General features: G+C 44.6%; 1 protein-coding gene across 2 annotated transcripts in view; it reads left to right on the top strand.

The window, feature by feature from the left end:
- The window catches only part of IGF1R (insulin like growth factor 1 receptor), a 172398-nt gene that overhangs the window by 18156 nt on the left and 132544 nt on the right, over positions 1-21698 (top strand). For both annotated transcript variants that reach the window (XM_035336180.1, XM_035336178.1), the window contains exon 2: positions 8985-9530. In XM_035336180.1, the coding sequence (XP_035192071.1) occupies positions 8985-9530 (546 nt within the window). The remainder of the gene's footprint in view (positions 1-8984; positions 9531-21698) is intronic.

Raw genomic sequence — 21698 nt, 5'->3', positions numbered from 1 at the left:
ACACAATGATTTTTTAAAGGTGGAGAAGAACAGTCCCCAGGAGAGAGAATTTTTGTTAAGCTCTATTGTCATCACAGATTGTGAAACATAAATTCAGTGTTATAAACAGCTTGTAATTCTAGTCTTCCATTTCTGCTTTAGCAGGCATTAGGCTGAAGCTACTGGCATAGAGTTTAAACATTATTACCCCAGTAAAAAAAAAAAAAAAAAAAAAGTTTTATGCTCATGGTTATTGATCGTAACGTGCCACCTAGTCAATTCTGTGTTACGTTGCTTCTGCATGCTTTTTTTTCGTGGTGCTGTCAGGTAAGTGATTCTGCAGGGCAAGAGGAGCACAGAGGTTTGATGCCAGTCTTCCTCATAAGAATCAAACTTGTCAATTGTAATTTGGCTCTACCTGCTTCCTATTGCAGAATTTTTCTTTGTTTGACTTGGACAATTTTCTTTTAAGCTGGCCAGCGTGACCGTATTGTGAGCCTGAAGTGCTGCAGTGTAGTTTTTGGAATTACTCTGCAATTGCATTCGGCTGGTGCTTCTAACCTCCTTCACTCACCTGTAATACACAAATACCTCACCAGGGATTGGGGTGGTAGCTCTGACCACAGTGCTCCGGCAGGGACTGTTGGTGTCTGACACATAATGGATGCTCATGGGTGAGGGACTTGCTGCAGATTTGATCTTTGTTAGCTTTTTTTTTTTCCCTCTTTTATTGAGAGGCAGGGTCTTGCACACATTTTGTAACCTGGGACGATTACCGAGTTCAAGATGGACTTGGTTTGATCGTTGGGGATTCAAGTGTTACCTTGCAAGCTCAGCCACTTAAATGATTTTAGCCCTGCAATACCTTCTTCCCTTTTTGCCCTGTGAACCCAGGAGGACAAACAAAAATCCATGCCAAGTGAGCCACTCATGGTCTGCTATTGCAGTTGCGGGAGCTAACAGATGTGGCTTCAGAGGAACCCCTGAGGGATGTGCTGGGTCAGTGCTGTCTTGGAGAGAGAGGATTAATTTGGGGATGACTTTGTCATGAAGATGCTTTCATGTGAGCTAGGCTAAATCTAGAGCTACTTGCTCTGGTGAGCCGTGTAGAGAAGACATCAATCAATATTATTATAGGGATTCAGTTCATTCTGTTGGCTCTGTTTTTGTGGAGCTGCTGTTCCCGTTGACATTCAAAGTAAAATGTTGGCAGGGAGAAAGTCAGTGAGATGAGGGACAGAAATGTGATTTATTCTGAATTTTTTTTTGTATATACTTATGGGGAAGTTGGAGGAAGTTCATGGAAAGCAGCAATGCCAGAGATATCTTTAGCCAATGACAGCTGAAATTGCAAGAACAAAAAGGCAGAGCCAGTCTGAGTTTGTGATGTGGGTTGTAGTCCTTCTGTGTGTTGTTTTTGTCAATGTTTTGTTCTGGTCAGCTCGGTAACACAATGGCCCTTGGGTTGGGCATATATAGTTAGTAGAGTGGTAAAAGGGAAAATTAAAATAGAATGTGTGTTTTTCGAGACGCTATGGGAGATGAGCAGTACATGTGTGGAGAAGGGGTATTCAGTCTGTTTTGGGTATGTGGATCAAATCTGATTTGCCCCTTGCAAGACCACTTCTTCCTTCCAAACCTAGGAGAGAGGACTCCTGTAAAATAGCATTGGGAGAGACGAGGGACACAGGGTAAGCTAATGATCACAGACCATATTTCCCAGAAATGACAGGTTACATTGCAGTATAATCGGCAGTCCCTTGAGAGTTGAGAAGATTGTTGTGGTCTAGCTTTGTCCTCCAAAGCTTGACTTTTAATTAAATGAACAAAAAGCCAGGCCTTAGATATGTAAACAAGAACACTCTCAAGACTTGCATTCAAATGGAAACAGTTGTTTTTTGTTTGGGTTTGAGCATTCCCTTTCATGTTTTGCAAGCCAAAGATGGCAGCGCTGCATGAGTGCTAGAAACACAGAATTTTAATTTCAGCTGTGGACTTGCTTAGCAAAAGCTAAACTGGTGGATGTTTATGGCATGTGGAGTGCCTTTTATCTTTTTTTTTTTCTACAGTGCAGAGAGGAAATCAGAAAAGCTTGGTAAACCTTGAGTGGTTGATGTAGCGTATTCAGCGAAGTGGTGCAGGAGTTCAATGGCTTGGGAGACGACTCCAATCACGGCGTGGAGGTTTAGTTCCTTCCTTGTTACTGGTTCTGACATCCCAAGAGGTAACACAGCAGCTGGCTTCCCTGGGAAGAGAGCAAGTGATTGATGTGACACGTACAGGATAGGTGAGCTTAGAGAGTACAGAAATTTTGTGGGAGGTTGTGTAAGTACATTAAAGACACTAAAATATATATTTCATTCATAGTGTCACTACGAAGGCAAAAACCAGGAGCGTAGTGGGTGGTGGAAGCCTGTGTTAATATAAAGTGTCATAAGAAATCGCTCCAACCGCTGATTTCTGTGAGCTTCACGTTTAATTTCTTCTTTGCGTAGTATGCAATTAAAGAGTCCGTACGTTTCTGGAGTAATTTTTTCCCTGCGTCTGCAGATAGTACAGCTGTGCTGAAGCCTTTCAGAGGCTTGAAGACAAATTGTGGTCGCCAACGTGCTCCTTCTCAGCCTTACCTGGCTTTACAAATCCTGGAGTGAAACTTCAGGGCCGAACTCTGCTTAAGACCAGACTGGGCTGCAGTGCTAGCCTGCTCAGAGATGGCCAAATCAGTTCAGTTTTTTGTTCTTCAGAGCTGTATGACAGTTCTGATGGCTTTCTTAAAGCAAGCATAATAGATAGCAGTAAGAACAAAGAGAGGGGTTAAGATCAAGTTTTACTTCTCCCTGTTGATAATCTTCAGGGGCATAATGTTTTCAGACACTTTACTCTCCATTTCCACTGATGTGTCCTTTTGCTTCCCTTCTGAACAATTACGGTTGTTTAGGAAAGAGGCTCCTTTTAAATCTGCTGAAGGGCTTTATTGTAAGTTTAGTACCTTTTTTGTAACCTGATTCGAGTCAGTTTTTCAAGTAACCTGGAGGCCAGGATGCTGCCACCAGCTGAAGTTATTCTTTAACCCTCAAGTGCCTGCAGGATCTTTTTTTGTCGCTGTTTTTTTATCCAGTGTGCCAGACAGCCCCTCTATTGAGTTAATCCAATATATAGTAAACATGTCAATATGCAGACCATTATGCATTATGCAGATCTGAATCCATCCGGTACAATAAGCGCCTTCTTTGTTGTTATGAAAGAGACTGCAACGGGGGAGATGCGTGCCTTGAAAAGGACACTGTATGCTGTGGATCTGGGATGAGCGCTGCTGGACCGCAGCCACATTCAGTAGCTGCTTTGGACACTTTTTAATATATATTTTTTATAAAGACCTGCCATAGATTTAAAAAACACGGGATTAAAAGGAAGTGGCTCCGCGGGGAGTAAACAACCCTGTTTGGAAGAGGTGCCGATCTCCCCGCGAAGCCTGCGGCTCTATGCTGACATTACTGAAGGATGACGTGGTCGAGCCTCTGAGGGGAGTTGGGGAGAGCGGCGTTGCTGCCTTCAGCCACCGCGACTCGAGCAGGAGCAGGCCGGGGAGGAGCAGGAGCTGACGGGGAGAGCCGGCCTCGCTGCAGCGCTCCCAGGGAGCCGCTACTGGCAGAGGGAGGCTTTCCTTTGGTAGCTGTGGTGGGAGAGAGCTGCTCTGCCAAACATCACCGAGCTGGGCTTGTTTTTTCTGTTGGGCCCTGTAGGTCTCTCTTTGTGTAAGAAATCGTCCCGCGCTGACAGTCACGTACTGTACCTGTTGGTGCTGTGCAGCGTTTCAGGGCTGCGAGGAGTTGAGCAACTAAGTGCCCCCCATTTGAAATAAATAACAAAGTAAACAGATGAACAAAATAATCAAAATAAATAAAAACCACTTTTGAACCTTGTGGATCTCAGATGCCCTCAGGATGGGTGTTAACACCCCTCGAGTGGGAAGAAGATAGGAAATTGGAACAATTTCCATGTCTCAGTGCTTTCTTTCAGCGATCAGCGTAATGGGATATGTGGTTGGGTTTCTTGTTTTCATATTTAATGGAAAAGCTGAAGGTATCCAGGCTCCTTACTTAAAATAAAGCTTTGCACCCCCACTCTGAAACAAAGGAGGCCGTTTTCACAAAGAGGCAAAACAACGAGAGTTCACAGCTTGCTTTGGTAGCACACCACGGGCACACAGAATGGGAGAAAGGTGAGCAGGAGCGCATCTGGGGGTCAGAAGGCAAATGTTAAGGGCAGGCCCTCTGTCCTGATTCTCCTGTCAGAAGCGAGTGTGGCCTCGCAGGTGAGGGCTGCGAAGGCCTGACCCAGCTGGAGCAGGCCCAGGCTGCGGGGCCCATCAGCTCGCCACGGGGTTGTGGTGCTGCCTCGGCTGGCCGTGGCCTGGTGGTGAGCCGTGTGGGGATGGTTGTTCGTTGGGTAGTACAGGCTTCCAGCATTGCCCCAAAAAAACAGGCCCAAGGCAAGGCCTAAAATGTGAAGAAAAGTGGGGTTTGGTTTTTCTTTTTCAAGAATAAAAAACTTTAAAATTTTGCTTATTTAGAATTCTTAAATGGAATAACTGCAATATCAAATCTGGAGGCAAGAGCTTGTCTTTGATTCAAAGAACTACACTGCGTTGAAATATTTGCAGGTTTCTCCTAGGAAATGAACCCTTATAGAGAATGCGTTGGGGATCCTGCCCTCTGACACCTCCATGTCAGTAACAGATCCGTTGCTGTCAGTATACGTAGGGCTGTGACAGAAGATGCTGTAGCAAGCGGGAATTGCAGCAGGCTTTGTGTTGATTTGTCTTTTGCAGTGTGCTGTTTTGCAAAAAAAAAAAAAAAAAAAAGTGGTTCCTCAAAACCGCTGCGGGGCAGCAGGCGAGTGCTTCCTGGGGTAGTTGAGTGGAGGTGTAGGAAGAGCAAAGTCATGGAGCACATGGTTCTTCAGTGGTGGGTGAGGATTAAATAGCACGTGTTCCTCAAGGTGACGAGGCTGTTGGCCAAGTCAAAATGTATGTCTGATCAAAATGAACGTTTGCAAGTCATAGCAGAGGTTGAAAAGAAACTGCTAGGTTGAGCTCTTTGTAGTTTATTAGCCCCCTTTGGTTTCATGATCAGGTGTAGATTTGTCCTGTGACTAGGAACGGGCTGCAGGTCCTCAGAAGGACTGCGGCTCGAAGCAGGTTTTTGTGCTACCTTTGGAAGTTTCCATGCAATATGTCACTGGGATGCTCTCAGAAAAAAAGGAACCCAAGTTGGGTAGTAGGTGAAGGTGGGTACTTCTGGACTAAAGCCTTATGTCCAGAGAGGTGTTTGTGTTCGTCTGGTAAAGGATGTATTCCTTCTCTTCATTGTTCTATTGTATTTTGGAGGTTATCTTTTAAAGAAATACCTAAGTATTTCTTTAAAGAAGTAATCTCCCGCTTAGAATTAGGTTTGGTTTAGAATAAATCTGAGACAAGGTAGGTAGTTCAAGGAACGGCTGGGCAGTCTGTAAGCAGCTGAATGAAAACAGCATAAATCTGATGTGGTCATTATCCTGGTGCTGATAACCTACCTGAGACTCATGGCAGGGTAAAAACCGATACTGCGTTTTTATTTTTCTGTTAGCAATCAAAATAAATACATAATAGTGAATTTCCAGTTGGGAACAGAACACAAAGCAAAGACGAGTTACACTGGTCATATTTAAAAAAACAATATAAGCAAGAATATTGAAAACTCTTAGATGGAAAATAAATACTCTAAAGAGCATTTTATGTGCTTTTCAGTCTGACAGGTCAGTTTATATTGTAAGTCTGCATACTCTTTCTCTAAAATGGGATCCAAAGAAAACACAGCACTGCCAAATGGAAATTGTAGTAGACTTTGAGCTCTGATTAATTTGTTTTTCATACAATCCCTTTCAGGGCAGGGAGAAAAACGTGAGAAAAAGATGATGCATTGTGGTATAATTAACTTTTGTGAACAGTGTAAACTTTAAAAAGAATTCAAAAAAAAACAAAAAACCCAACACTGCTTTAGTTGGAACTGGTTTTTCCAAACATCAGTATGGGCCAAGGTGCTTGTCCTACTTCACGTTTAGGTCTCTGCAGTTCTCATTATATGCATCAAGTTCTGCAAAACACAATTTGCTAGATATACTAATAAGTTCTTAAATCACAAATGTCAGCAGCATGCTCGTCTGTAAGCCATAGCTAACATTCGAGCCTGCTGGACTTCATCCTTTCTGTATTAAGGGGATGATGTTTCATAATTGAGGCAAGTGAGTGCATACTTTTTCCATAAAGTTCCAGGAATCTCATTGATTTATAAAAGCATTAAATATCTAAAATTAAGTAACTTTCAAGCTGAAACAAACATAAAGCTAAAACCAATATGACTTAGTAAGCCCAGCCTCGGAATAGATGCATGGACAGATATATAATGTTTTAGTTAACGGTTGCTGCCATTTCTTTTACAAATTGTTCTTTAGGGTATTGTAACTCAGCTGTTTTTAAACCCATCACTCTGGAACCTTGCCTGCAAAATGTCAGCGCAAGTGCAAATTTTATTTCTTTAACAAAATAAAGGGCTTGGAGCAGCTAAGCTGTCTAAAATTTTATGGCAGTAAAATAAATTTTGCTACTTCTGCTCTTCCATAAGAGGAACCATTCTGTTCACCTTGTCCTGCCAACAGGTAGAGTCAGAAACCAAAACAGTTTAATTGGAGAAACACTGTGTTGTTACTTCTTTGTTCCCCAAAGGAAGGAGAAGTCCGATGTCCAAACATAAACTTGCTGATATTATTGTTGAGCTGTGCTTCGGGCAGAGGGCACAGTCTCTTGAGGATGGGTGGGAGGATGGTTCTTTCTGAAGAAAGTTTCAGAAGCTGGAAGCAAGGCTTGGATCCCAGCTTGCAGAAGCAATTTCATCCAGGTTACTGTTATCTCCGCTACAGATCTGGGAGATGTCACCACGTTGTCGCCTCACATGACCAGTGCATCTATTATCAGATCTGCTGTCTTGGGTATCTTTCACATTTCCTTCTCCCATCTGGCTTTTAAAGCTGGGTAGGGCCAACTCATCTCATTCACCTTTTTGTTTTGTTTTGTTTTGGTGTAATTTTCTTGAGGTTAAAGCTTTGACACATCTACTCCAGGCAGTAGTGTGCAATTCTGTAGTCACTATATGCTAAAATGGGAGGTTCTTATCTCACTGCTCCTGAAGGCCAAGTGTTTTGCTTGGTACAGTAGGATTTTCTTGTTTGTTTTTGAGGTTTAGGCAATGAACGTTCTTGGTCGTGGCTTCTAGTGCAGCAGTTCCCATTACAATACATAATAGAAGGAAGACTAGGTAATAGTTGCCTAGAAAACATCTGTTTCTCAGCAAAGATCCTGTCCTATTGTGGTTAGTTTTTTCTTTTTTTTCATTGTCCTGCTAGCACGGAAGCGTGGTTCTTATTTTGCCCCTAATGTGTATTATCTGCCGGTAATCATTTGGTGTCCTACCTGTCTTTGAGGTCCTTGTAGGATATTATTAAGTCCTTGTTGGATGTTAGAGTTGCTATGGTTTTAGCATATTCACATCCTGGATTCTCTGTTAGCTTAACTTATTAGCTTTAGATAAGAATTGTGGGACAGAAGGACTGCTTTTGATTGTCAGAGTGGTTTCTGAATCTCTAGAGAATTTGTCAGGGTTAGAATTAATATTTTTGGCTCCAGAGTTTATGTTTGGACCTATTTCTTGTCTGAGGAAAAAAATGTTGTTAAAATAATTAAGCCTAGCATGTGTAAGAAGAGAACCTTTCCACAAAATTTAATTGCTTGGAGTTTATTTAAGTTTTGGGTTTCTCAAATAAATTGGTATTTTACTTTGTTTGCTTACAAGCAACTTTATTATCTACTCTGGGGAGTCTTTATTCCTTGTTTTCCACGGAAGACCAAGTCTGAGGGAGTCCAAGAACAACAGCTCTCTCCACACCATAGTTCTTTGTTTTACATCAAAGTGTGTTTTGTGTCTAATTATTGTATTATTAGTACTTTTCTTCCAGTCCCTTTAAAATTATTATTGTGGTACTTGTCTAATATGGAAAGACCTAATAAACAGATTTATTAGGGACCAGTGCTATTGGGCCATTGTTTTCTTGAGTGCATTGAGTTCAGCCTGTTGTTTCCAAGGGAAATTCCTCACTGTGATGCTGTGTGTTCTTGTGAATAAATTTATCCTGTGTTTCTTAGAACTTGAGAAACTTTTTTTTTGTGCCTTGGTGCCAAAATCAGTGCAGCTTGGTTCGCTGGAACGTGCAAAGCGGAATGCCATGCATTAGTTACAGGTCCAAGCACTTTCTTTTCCTCCCAGCTGCGGTGCAGGAGGTGCCGAGGAGCTTTCTGTGGGCGTTGTGGGGTTGCCGATCGATCCATCTCAAGGCAAGCCCTCGAGAACCAGGGCTGGCTCGCCTTGTGGCCCCGGGAAGAAAGAGTGATTTGAAAAGTCATAAGTTGTAGTATTTTGGATAGCGTTCACCTTTATGTCCATGTATCTTGAGGGGGTGTGGAGGGGAGGTAAATTAGTAATGTAACGACCGGTGGATTACTCTCGATGTTACTTAACTTCTTGGGAGTCGTGTGGCTGAGCCCCTGGCCTGCTCACACGTGTGTCATGATGTAATTTGAAGCAGGGTGTGCAGATGAACAGAGTTTATGTCCCTCAAGCTAATGCAGCTCTCTTTTCAACAGCAGTAATCACACAACGTTCCTCTGTCTGCTGAAGGACGTGGCTTGCAGCCCTGTGCTGCTGCTGGTAGCGTTAATAATGATGGGTTAAAGGAATTAGGTGTTCAGTGTGTATGTAAACCAGTTACTTGTTTCCTATTTTAACAGGGTAACCTAATAAAGTTGGAAAAAAAAAAAAAAAAAAGGCTGTTGGAAGAGTGAATGTGCATTACAGTTCTGAAGAGCTTAAAAATGTTTTGTTTACTGACTTTCCTGTTTTCTTCTACAATTCCAGTTTGTGGGCCAAATGTTGACATTCGCAATGATATCCATGAGCTGAAACGCCTGGAGAACTGTACGGTAATTGAGGGTTTCCTTCAAATTCTGCTCATCTCTAAAGCAGAGGATTACCGCAACTTCCGCTTCCCAAAGCTCACTGTCATAACTGACTATTTGCTGCTGTTCCGTGTGGCAGGCTTGGAAAGCCTCAGCGATCTCTTCCCCAACCTCACAGTTATTCGTGGGAGGAACCTTTTCTACAACTATGCCTTGGTTATCTTTGAAATGACAAATCTTAAAGAGATTGGGCTTCACAACTTGAGGAACATAACTCGCGGGGCCATACGGATTGAGAAGAACTCTGACCTGTGTTACCTCTCCACGGTGGACTGGTCTCTCATCCTAGATGCGGTGTCCAATAACTACATTGTTGGGAATAAACCTCCAAAGGAATGTGGGGACTTGTGTCCAGGAACAATGGAAGAGAAGCCATTGTGCGAGAAGACCTCTATTAACAATGAGTACAACTACCGCTGCTGGACCACCAACCACTGCCAGAAAAGTAAGAATTGAATAGCTTGTGTTTCTGTTACCTCTTTGTGGAGTAGAGGTTTAATTTTGTGGTTTTATTTTAAGCTCATTAGTAACTTAAACTTTTATCCTGGTATGTAGTCCACATGACAAGTTACCCAGTAACTAGACAGATTCCTCCCCACCTAGAAGAGGATCATCTCACTTGACTGAAAAAACAACTTGAAAGAAACTAAAGCCCCCAAACTTTCTGGATTACTTCCCCATGAAAACGTTTCCAGGTGTTTAAGTGTAGAAATAATGCACAGTTGGGCTGAGGACTTCAGCAGGAGGTGGCTTTCGAGCTCCATGTCCTCCTCCTTGCTGAAGTGATGTTACGTGTGCCCCGGTCACTGCTGTGCTGAAGCTGTTTACTGAACTCACTTTGACTTTGTTCTTTGCCTCCCTTGGCACGCATCTTCAGAGTTTTCTGTGATGACAAATTCTATACCTAAGATTTTTTTTACTGAAAGCATTTTTGTTCCAGTACGGTGTGTAGTGTTAAAGAGGCAGCGGGTATCTTGACTCTCGGTGGAGTTATCCTTGCCTGGTTTTGTTCTTATCCGGTATGACAGAGTTCATGTTATTCTGATAGCAATCATGAGCAAAAGCAAAACCTGATCTCTTCTCACTTTTTAAAAATAGAGTAAACAAATACATAGTTTACTCAGATAACATGATTGCATGGCAGGCTTTTTGAGTTCATCCTGTAACTTTAGGAAAGCTGAGCCCTGCAGTATCAGTGGGGCTTAATTACAAGCAGTCGTCATTGGGAGGAACAGTTCCTAAATTCCATGGGCAGCCTTGACTAGATGATAGGAAACACCCCTGTGTGAGGGAAAACAGAAACAGGGTTGTTCAGGTTGCTGTCATTTGGGAGAGCTGATTGTGTGTTTATGTCTTAAGTAGGTCATCAGGTGCTCGTGAAGCCCTCATGTTCAATTAGAAGTGAAATTAAAGCACCTTATAGGGCAGTTTCAGTGAACGCATGCCAAAAACATCTCTGAGAAAAGGCATTTGTGGGGCTATGATTTTATCAATAATTCTTCCAGGAAATAAAGTTAGTGTTCAAACAAAGAGAAGAAAGCCCCTCAGCCTCTTCCTTGAAGACTGCGTGACTTGTCGGAGGTGAGGGAAGTGAGCTGCGCTGCTTTCTTACTTTGTGTGGCTGTGAGTCATTAGGCTTCAGCAAGCCGAATTTATGTCCTCATTAAGAGTGCAGCTCGGTTGTCTGCAGAGGGTGACCGAGGTGATCGCTGTGCCAACCTCGTTGCCTTCAGTGATTTGAATGGGTATAACTGGTGTTTTTAATGGGATACAACAACTCGCTTTCTGCTCCGGCTGTTTGGAGTAGACAAAAGTAATGTGCAAGAAAAGCCTGTTGACTTCTAGGGGAATGTTAACATAATTTGGATCCCAAATGCACATGAGAAGAGATGTGTTTAGATAAGATGAGGTCATAGTTATACTGCGATGGCAGCGCTTTTAAAGCAGGGATGTAAGTAATGTTTTTCTTTTCCTATATGCTTTCATCTTCCTTTTGTGGGAGATCACAAAGAAGAAAGCAAGTATTGAAAAAGAACCTTAAAAGGCTTGTTAAAGAGTATTACACTGTGGAAAACAATGTGGGTTTAGAGTATCTTAGGTTGCATAGCATAACAAGAATCGCCAAGTTCTATTAAATAAAGAGCGAGCAGGTTGGGCCTATTTAATCTGCTAGTCCCGATAAGCCCCTGACTTTAGGAGGAAGGCTTAAAATTTGCCAGCCATTTGTCTTGAAACAAAACAAACAACCAAAAAAGACAAAACGCCAAAGTGTTCCCTTTCTGAAGAAAAACAAGGGAGGTGTAAATGTCCAGTGGTTGAAAAGGAAGCTTTTTGTCTGTTGTGCTAGATTGCTTGAACGCATTGGCAATGAACTCCTGGCCTGGAGAGGATACACTGTATAAAACTACACAAGGACACGAAGAAGAATAGAAGCAAGGACTTGAAGTGACTGGGTGGTTTTAATCTGTGTTTTCCTACCAGTGAAGACATGAGACCTATGTTATTTTCAGAGAATATTTTTCTGGTGTAGTATCTAATTTAACCCTGACATTCTCCTTGTGCGTCACAGTAATGTTGAACTGAAAATGCTGTCTGTCACTCAGGGTTCATTTATGCCTTTTTATTTTTCTTTGTTCTGGATCTGTGGAGGAGTGTATATTAAATCTCTTTTGTCCTTGTGTAGGTTTTACGCTGAAAGATCTCAAGTTGGTGGGTAAAACGTTGTGTGGGAACACTTAGTACTTTCAAGTAGCCTGGCTTCTGTTTAGTTTTGCCATTGAATGGAAGTTGTTTTTTTCCTTCTCTTTCTTGCTCACAAACAAAGGAAAAACCCTGTGCTTCCTTCAATATAACTCGTGCAGGAACAATGTTGAGGGTGGAGGGGAGGAGAGAGGGAAGGATATGCTGTGTTTGACTTAGAATAATCCATTGACGTTTCTTTAGTTGAACAAGCAACAAAGAAGCTGTAACTTTAAAAAATTTTTGTAAAGGTTCAGCGTAAAGTGTCGGCAGTGTCTCTGCCAGTTTTGTTGCCCTGGTTTCTGTGTAGTATACATTCCTTTACCTTCGAGTGCCCCAAGGCAGCAGCCTTACTAGTTCGCTCTCTTTGGAGCCGCGGCATGCTCTGTTGGGTTTGGCATGCTATCATCTCTCTGACTTGCACCTACTTCTCTTCTGGCATATCAAATGTCAGCTGTGCTTCATTCAGTTTGGTTGCAGGTCCACATAAAAACCTGTTTCAAGATAAAAGGAGATTACTAAAGTTCTTTCCATGAGCGGTTGGGCTTTGGGGCACAGGTAGAGATGGAAAAGGTAAAAACTTAGTGTTCAGACACACAAATACGATGATAGCCTCTCTTTTTTTTTTCACCTCCTGGCAGTAGTGACTGCTGGAAACAGTTATGGAAGCTGCCTGCATCTTACTCAGCGATTGATGTGAGAACCAGAAAAACCCTTCCCGCTGTGCCCCTTGAAAGAGCAGTCACTGGTGACACGCTTGCTTCGCCTGTCCATTGACCTACTGTAAAGCAGACTTCCATTGTTTTCCATGTTCTTTCGTTGACGACTAAATTTGGAGGTTTGCTGCTTCGGTCGCTAGGTCTTTGCATAAACCAAATGTAAATTACAGTCGTGAAAGCCTGCCTGGAAGCTTAGGATCCCTTGTCTGCCGTAATCTTTGTGTTTGGTTTTCTGAATGAGTCCAGCTAACGCCTCCTAAGGAGCTTTTTGCACTTGCAGAGGCGACGAGAAATGAAGTTGGCAAACTGTCTGTGGGAGAGTAATCACAAAACTAGCAGAGATCCATATATATGATCTGTGGAGTATGTGCGTGGTTTTTTTCTTTCTTGCACTGCATCTTAATTATTCATCCACTTCACATCCACCCCCCAATTAACTGGGAGAAACTCTCCATCCAGTATTAGCTGAAAATCATCCTTTGCTACCCTGCTAAAAGAAGGACGAGGGCTTTGGTGAGGCAGGGGAGGACGGACTGCTACCCCCCGCTGAGAAGGCGCAACGGCTTCGGCTGAAGCTTCTGGGGACAGAATAAGCACGTTTTCCATAAAAACAAAGTGAGTATCTGAAGCACGTGAGGGATCTTTAGAATTAATTTGGCACTGGCATTAAAAAAAGTGCGTTTAAATCGACATTGTCAAGAGAATTAGGGCCATAAGCATAAGCGCATGTTTTTAAGAGGTGAATTTGACATGAAAAACAATAGCTCACGTAGGCTGCGCTTCAAAACACAATGGTGAAAAACGCGAGGCTTCCAAATGTGTGAAGCCAAAGACCACAGAAAAGGCATGTGAGGATTTGGAGGCTGATAAAGAAGCAGATGGCAACTGAGCACAAAATGTTTTCAATGAAAATGTATCCTTACTCCTTTCTGCATGGGTTTGACGGTGGCCTGAAAAGCTGCAGTGTATGTGGGGAATGGGGAACAGGAGGGAGAGAATGACAGTGAGTGGGAAGAGTGGTCCATATGTACCTTCTACGAAAATGTTTAAACATATGGAGACAGTAACATGATGTATTCTCACAAATATTCGGAATCTGCTCCTGTTTGTTTACACGGAGCTCACCAGATAATGCAGTCGAGTGGTATCGTTTGACATAGCTTCATTGACTTGTGCGGTACTTACCAGTGTACGCCATCTGGGAATCTGCTCCCTGGTGATTCAGCAGAGTAGTGGCGAAACCACGTGCTGGGATTTTTTTCCTTTCTCTCTTCCATGCTCTTCCCTTTCAGGGAGTCTGCCCTCAGTACTCCTCCGTCCTTGAGAAAAACAGATTGTAGAGGAACCACGTAGATGTGAAGGGAGGGCACAGAGAGAGGAGAGACGTAGGGAGCCAGCGGTGCTCCATCAGAGTGCCCTTATTTTGTTTTAAATTACATCTGCATGCATTTTTTTGTTTGCTGCTTCATTTAAGGGTGTGTGGTTTTGCTTTGTTTGTTTCTTTAACCCTGAGAGGTAATAGAAATTGCCTGTACCAGCAGGAGACGATAAATACGCTTTTCAAGTTTTTGTAGCAAGTAGTTTTGATGTGCTACGATGGTAAGCAAAGCTAGCGTATGTAATGCTGATCGTATTCTCCTTGGGTTTGAAAAACAACAACATACAAACCTGAACGGAGTTTGAAATGGACAGGTTGTTTGTCTGGTGGGTTGGTATGCAAACTCTCCAGCAAGTAAACATCTTCTGAAAAGAATAAATAGAAGGGTAGACAAAAAAAAATCGTACAAGGCACAGTTGGTGTCACTGAGTTAGAAAAATCTGGAGCATGTTAAACATTTTTTTTTTAGTGTTTTCGTTCTGAACGAAGTTTTTTCCTGACTTTCGCTCCCCTCCTGAGAAGCTTGCTCCTCAGCCAAAGGTTTCCCAGAATTTTTATTATGGCTGTGAGAGCATATTTAATTAGTAAGCTGGAATGGCCGCAGAGCAGTTGAGGCCAATCTGCAGTTAATTACTGTAGCAGTGGTTTATATTCTGAGAAAAGGGCTAAAATTAAACAAACGTATGCTTGCCATTTCTCTTTGTACCGTAGCAAAGTTCTGTTGCAAGATGCCATAACCTGGGAGGGAACATCTCGAGTCTTGCAGCCTCTGCACCAGTCACTAAAAACTAAGTGCGAGTGTTTAATATTAGTCTTGGCTCCCTATCTGCTTTCTGGCGTAAATGTGTAGTGTTTTCGGGAGGGCTTCACATTTTGGAGTTCTGTTTTCCAGTATTAAAGGCTTGACACAATTAGTTGTGTGCATCAACGACTCTTTGCTGGAGTTCTTATTTTTAATAGTTGCAAAAATGTTGAACTTTTGCACACTTTTTGGAGTGAAGAATAAAATCTTGAAATTGTAGGGGAAGAAGTTTGGTATCTTGTCAGGGGTTTTGGTTCTTGTGTTTTTTACTTGTGTGCAGTTTTTTTTCTGCTGACCAAACATGCTACTTTACGTTAGCTTTGATTTGCTTCATCTTTCAGTCCAAAGGTGTACACTCACCAGGTGATGTGCGGTCGTTTTCCAGTGAGCATCCTCCACAGATTTATTCCGCTGCTGTCCTTCCTAAAGGAATAGGGAAGGGAAATTCATACAGAGCAGTAAATGTTCCCATGACTTCAGTGGAGGTACAGTACTTTAAAATAATAGTGGGATGCTGAAGCTCAGTTTGGTACAGACTGACCATTCTGGTTGCAGAGAGATCGGGGTTAGCGGTTGTAAAGTTGATGAACCCCACAAAAACCTTGCTCAGGGTAGGAAGTGCGGCCAGTTTTCTGTGCATTCTGTCAAAGCCTGTTAGACGTGCCGGGACTGAACTCTGGCTGGGCGGAAGACCCTTTGAGATCCACCCCATGCCTGTCTTTTATGGCTTCAGGTCTGTCTCATCAAATCTTGAAATCCTGCATGTGCATTTGATTGCTATTAAGGTAGGGATTTACTTGAAGTATCATAGCCAAACAACTTCTCCATTGTCAGAAAAACAACTGTATTATTTGAGATGACTTGTGGCAAACAGTCATGCCCTGGTTTTATGGGTTGCATGGACGTTAACTCCTCGGTTGAGTTTCTCCTGATACTCTGTGGTTACGGGTGGGGAGTTAAAACAATGCCAGTTCTTACGAGAAGATAGAAGAACATCCCTGTATTGGCATGGAACTAAGCTTGAACCTGATCTTTGGTTAACCTGCTTAGAGGGACTTCCTGACACCATTGATGCTTAGTAGGCAAATGTTTGGTAACAGAGCAGGCAGTTGTACTGTTAATTACATGCAGCGTAAGCCTTAAATTTTATGATAAATTAGCAAAACAACTGGGAACTGGGAATAGCTAGCAAAATGTCAGGGAAATGTCAATCGTAAAACCAGAGGAAAGCTGTTTTTTTTGCAAATGTCGCAGGGACAAGGCAAACCGAAGCTGGCTTAGTGCTTGCTGCAGTTCTCGACGTCTGTGGCTCTCACCACGCAAGGAGTCCAGCTAGCAGCGACCAAGCAGCGGCTGCCTGTCCTGGGATTTCTGTGCCGACAGGGATCGCTGGTGGGGATGTCTAACGAAGCGTGAGCTCGAGCTGCAGTCTTCTGATCTTGGTTGGGGCCCTAAAAAGATCCGTGCGCTGCCCAGCTGTCCGTGTGCGTGGAATGTGTAGAGCCGTGTCTTTGGCGGTGACTGATCTGGAGTTGAATTTGGCTGCAATGGGCTGGAGGAAGCTTAGAGGTGGGCACGTGAGCACGTTCACTGAACTCGCCTGCTGACTTTTCATAAGAAATAAAGGTGAAAATCACCTACATTTAATCCCGGATAGGAAATGTGCCCCATAAGTTTTGAATAGTGGGTGCCATTTTTCTTTTTTCCTTCCCCAAACACACGTGAACATAGGAATTAATTGTCCTTAAGCATTTTCATAAGCTGTTTTCATGTGGCAACCAAGTTTTCAGTCTTCAACAGTGATGAAACAGTTGTTGTTTAGCCTTCCTTCCCGCTAATAGCGTGATTTCCTTCTCAAGTCTGTTTACGGCTCTGAGAATTAACTCGTAATAAAAGATGCTCGGATAATAGTATGTTAATACAGATTGTACAATTACCTGTTTTTTTTTTCTCCCCCCTTTGAGGTGAACTGAGCCTGGTTCAGCTCTCGGCGCTCTCTTCCTCCCCCTCCCCGGCGATGTTTCCAGTGTTGGGAATGGAATGTGCATGTGCTATCAGCTCAGCGCTAAAAATGATTTAGCAAGTAGTTTGCCCACCATAACATCTCGGGGCTGAGGTGCCCGTAATCTGTGTTTTTAAAGCAAAGAGCCTGGAAGTTCACAAACCCCATGCTGTTCTCTCTTTTTTTTGGTTGTTTACTGTGTCTTGTGGGGCAAAATGAACTTGTAGTTACCTGCCCACAGCATAGTTCTGTATGCCCCGACTAATTACTAAATGCATTTGTATGGCCCTTGATGATGCGGGCGAGCGTGAATTCAGCATGTGACGTGAGGATCCCTCGTAGAATGTTTGGGGGAATCTGGTTGCTGATTTCCACGTTCAGAGGGATTTCAGTGGCTGGTGTTTGGGGGAATCTGGTTGCTGATTTCCACGTTCAGAGGGATTTCAATGGCTGGTGTTTAGGGGAATCTGGTTGCTGATTTCCATGTTCAGAGGGATTTCAGTGGCTGGTGTTTGGGGGAATCTGGTTGCTGATTTCCACGTTCAGAGGGATTTCGAGGCAACTCCAAGTTCTCTCTGTTGCTGGTTCCAGTTAGCTTACGCTCTTAGGTGGCTCCGACTTGTAGCCTGTACATCGCTGTGACCTTCGTGATGGGTTTTTTCCTTGTTGCAACACATTTGGTTTATAGGCGCTTGGCTGTCCCCTCCTAACAAACCGTGCTCTGGAGGCTCCTCGTCCCCGTTAGCCGTCCCTCTGGCTTCGTGTTAGCGAAACCCATCTGGAGGGGCTGCTTCTCCTTTGGGGCTGCTTTGGTGATGAGAGGGAGATACAGGTTTGTAGTTTTGTGAAATGATGCCGTTTGGGAAGCGTGTTGGAAGTGTCGAGCATGCGGCAAAAGTCTTTTCTATCAGTGCAGGCCTCGGGAGGAGGAGATGTTTTTCTATGTATAGAAACTTCCCGTATAGGATGGCAAGGGAAGGTTGCAGGGGGGTTGCCTGTCTCTTTAAGTGGGTTTATAATTGGCTAGGAATTTTTGTCAGCTTAGTCACTGCAGCATTCAGCGGATGAGGGAAAAAAACCACAGGCCCCAACCGTTACAGCCGTGGATAGGCTCTGTCATCCCAAAGGAATGCATGTGAACAAAACACTTTGTGCGGTGCAACCGTTGGCCTAAACAGTATTGCATTCTTAAAGCAGGCTCTGAGTCACATGGAGCAGATGGATTGTTTCACTAAAATGGAAGTTATGTATCACGGAGCGCCGGGATGGAGCTTTTCAGCCTGGTTCAAATAGGTCACCCTGCGGGTGTGGCGAAGGGGTGTAAAGGTAAAAGAGGGGGAAAAAAGAAAAGGAAAAAAAAATCTTCTTGTTCTTTGGTTCAAGTAATTTCCGTGGCATCAAAAAGGCAGGGAGATCTTTTGAATTAATTGCGAGGCTGGCCCGCTGTTCTCAAGGTTTCTCCCTAGGTATCGGACAAGCATGGTGCTAATTCCCAGGCACTCCGTGCTGCTCAGATGTGCGACACCCAGGAAGGCTTCGCGCTGCACAAACGGATCCAAGCAACTGCTGTCTTGTAGGAGAGGGGAGGCGGGAGAAAAAAACAAAACACAAACCCAACCAAACGACAAACCAGAAGCACAAAAAAGCCCCCACCAAGCCAGAACCCAAACCTGCTGCCTCTGATCACGATAACGCCGGCTGCTCTGCGCCTCCTGCCGGACCCTGCCCGGCCATCCAGCCCAGTGCCTTGTCTCCTCGCCCTGCTCCTGTCTGGTGCTCGTGATAATTGATCAGGGTGAGATAAAGCTCTGTCTCTGGGGCTGGTGTTACCCTTTAGTGGGTTTTATCTTTTCCTTTGGGGGCTTTGAAATAATCTAATAGGCGTGTTGCCTGCCTCCTGCCTATAGAGCGTGGAGAGGAGGAGCTGTGACTGCTGGCTGAACAAGTCCAGAGCTGAAAAATGATGGATATATGGCTATATATTTCTGTTTTGTGATGAATCCTCTTTAAAGAGCAGCCTAGCACATGACAGAAGCCTGAGCTGCCGTTCGGTGCAGGCAGCTGCTGTCCGGGGGCAGGCTGTGGGTGCCTGGAGCAGGGCACGTTTGTGGCCCTCAAGCCAGTTATCAGCAAGGCCCGTGTTTCAGAATCACTGCCTCCCCACATAGCATTAATTGAATCTGAAATCATTACAACGTCAAGGGCAAACATTGACTAAATTCCCTTCCATCTCCGGAGCTTTCCTCCTGAAGGCAGCGCGTGAATAGGAGCTGTCTCCCAGGGAAGATGCTTTGCTTTAAGGCTGCTTGGCAGAATCAGAATTGACTGGTCCACGCGAAACGCTGCTTGCAGAACCGAGATTGCGGTGACTCACCGTCTGCTCCGTCTTCTGTGATCTGAGAGTCTGCGATTAAACGCTGCAGTGGGTGGTGGAGATAAAACCCAGGATGGAAATCCTCACTTCAGAGCGGGAGCCTTCTTCCTCTTCCCTCTGCAGCTGTTTGTGTGTGTTCGTTTCTCTTCTTTAGAAGAGAAATTAAAGTAATCAGTATTGCCGTGCTCTGGAAAACGAAGAGTGGTGGCAGGGGAAACCAATACCTCTTCCAGGAAATCAAACAGGGACTTTTTTAAAAAAAAAAATCAAATACTGGTTTAGAGTCAAGTTGGTTTCAGGAGAATGCAAGTAATTGGGGTATGTCTTAGAGGTGGGAAAATCCATTTTCTTCCTAGGCCAAGCTTTTCTTTTCTACCCTTGGGAGACCTGTTGGGGCTGATGGCCTTGTCAGCCCCTGCAGCCGGTCTTTGCAGGAGATGGATGCAGTAGAGTTAGGAGGGGGCATTTCTGGAGCGGGGGATGCAGTGGCAGCGTTTCAGCATGGCAGTGCCTGCTGGAAGCGGGCAGCTGCTGAGATCTGCCGAGTTCGTTGTGGTTGCAGAGCTGGGCTGCCTGCTCGAGCAGGAGCATCGTGAACGTTCCCCGTGAACAGACGTGGCTGGGGACTGGCACAGTTTTACTCGTACTGGTCGCTGCGTTGACCTTGTGCTGTGCTGGGCTCTGCATGCAGCATCCACGAGCTTCCCGGCTGGAGAAATTCACCGCGGTGTGTGTAGGACCTGAAGGCTTCAAGCTGGGAAGCTTTTGTGCTTCTCTACTTGGTAAATATTAAAATGGTAGCCGGCCTGGGACGAGGGAGGAGGAGGAAATGTGGAGCGCTGGGCTCACCAGTCACCATAAATGGTGCAAAGCTCTGTGCACATCTTCCAGGAGAAGCGCTTTGTTTGCTTTAAGCATGTTTAATAAACAAAATCCGTTCTATGGTTGTTTCACTGAGGCCGTGGAGCAAGAAGTGAAAATGTTTGTTTTTCTGGGTCTGCTGAGCGGCCCGCATGGCCTGACCTGTACACAAGGCTGCTGTCTGGACAAACAATGTCAGCAGCCAGCGGGCTGCTATTTTGCCCTGTTATCCTGCTCATTATTCTAGTATCCAGGAGAGATTGGCATTGCTGTGAATAACTCTGTGTCTTGCCTGGTTAAACACAGCGCCTTAAAGCGGGAGATTTATTGAAAAAAAAAAAAACAAACACAAACCTACATCCCCACCCCCAAATCTTAGTAGTAGAGGTTGAAAGAAAGTGGTTTCCGCCTTGCTTGTGTTCCAGCCATCGTGGCAAGCGTGGCAGAAACCTGCCTGGGCCCTTGCGAGTGGTGTTCCTCTGTTCTTTTGGAGGCCTCTGCCTTTCCTCTGCATCCAGGAGAATCCAGGAGCCTTCCCCGTGCCTGCTGGGGCCGCATCGCCGTCCCCTGGAGCAGCACGGAGACGATCTGCCTGTCTGGTTCATGCTGCTGCTGCTTGGTAAACTAATGAGCAGAGGCACTGCAGCTGCCAGGAGGAATTCCTTTCCAGCAGTTCTGCGAGAAAAGTCAGCAGGATTAGGGCCTGGTTAAAACTTGATGTTTCAGCAGATCTGCTATGCAAACCATTTGGATGAGGGAGAGAGCAACCAGAGTGGCAACCAACGTCGCTTGAGGCACGAGGGAACTGTGGGAACAAGCAGGAGGCTGCCTCGTTCCCAATAAGCTGCTTAGATGGGAGCTTGAATATTTATCTATATATTTTGTACCTTTTCTTTTATGGATCAACGCCCCGCGTTGCTGTCTGTCCTGGCTTAGAGGAAGCAATTTTTCAGAAGCCTCTCTCGGTAGCTGCACCCTTCTGAGCCACTCTGAGGTGCTGCTGCTGGGATGTGCCAGATCGTGCGCCAGATCTCGCAGCTCCGCAGCACCTATTTGGTGAGCTGGCTAGGGAGGGAGCGTGGGGCACCTCCCAGGTATTTAAAAATAGAAATAAACATCTCAGGCTCTTTCTTCCTTCCTTGATTAAATTTATAGGGTTTGTGTGGGTGAATGGGTGTGTCTCAGGTGTGAAGAAAGTACTTGCAGGAAAGCTAGAGTCAAAGGGATACGTTCATACGTTAGAAGCCATGAGGTCTTTGGTCACGTTACTTGCTGGGTGACTTCTCTGGAAGGCTCTGCTGCCCACATTTGTCAGATTTCATTGAACTGAATGATATTTGAGTGGTTCCTGGTGCAATGCAGCTGCTGCGAGAGGCTGCGGTCGCAGCAGGCAGAGCCCATCTCCCCGGGAGCTTGGGCCACGGCCGGGGGGCACCTGAAGCACCGCAGGGAGGTAGGCACGGCGCTGCCCCGAGGAGCGAGTACAGCAGGGGATCTGGCCGTCCTGCTGCCCGAAAGGCCACAGCTTTCCGGGGCGGCACAGTGAAGTGTCCTGCCCGCAGCAAGCAGCAGAGGAAGAGCCATAGATGTAGTTACAGTAACACATTCTTCAGCAAAATTGGACGCGGGGACTGAACGTGTTTTTAACGTTTGTGTTGTCCTGAGCACTTCGTTGTACCCCTTCTTTTTTTTCTTATTTTCAAGTTTGCCTTCTTAAGTGCTGCAGTAATAAATGCTT

The sequence above is a fragment of the Oxyura jamaicensis genome, chromosome 10, assembly GCF_011077185.1.
Source record: "Oxyura jamaicensis isolate SHBP4307 breed ruddy duck chromosome 10, BPBGC_Ojam_1.0, whole genome shotgun sequence".
In the NCBI taxonomy this organism is placed as follows: domain Eukaryota; kingdom Metazoa; phylum Chordata; class Aves; order Anseriformes; family Anatidae; genus Oxyura; species Oxyura jamaicensis.
This window is presented reverse-complemented; position numbering and strand designations above follow the sequence as displayed.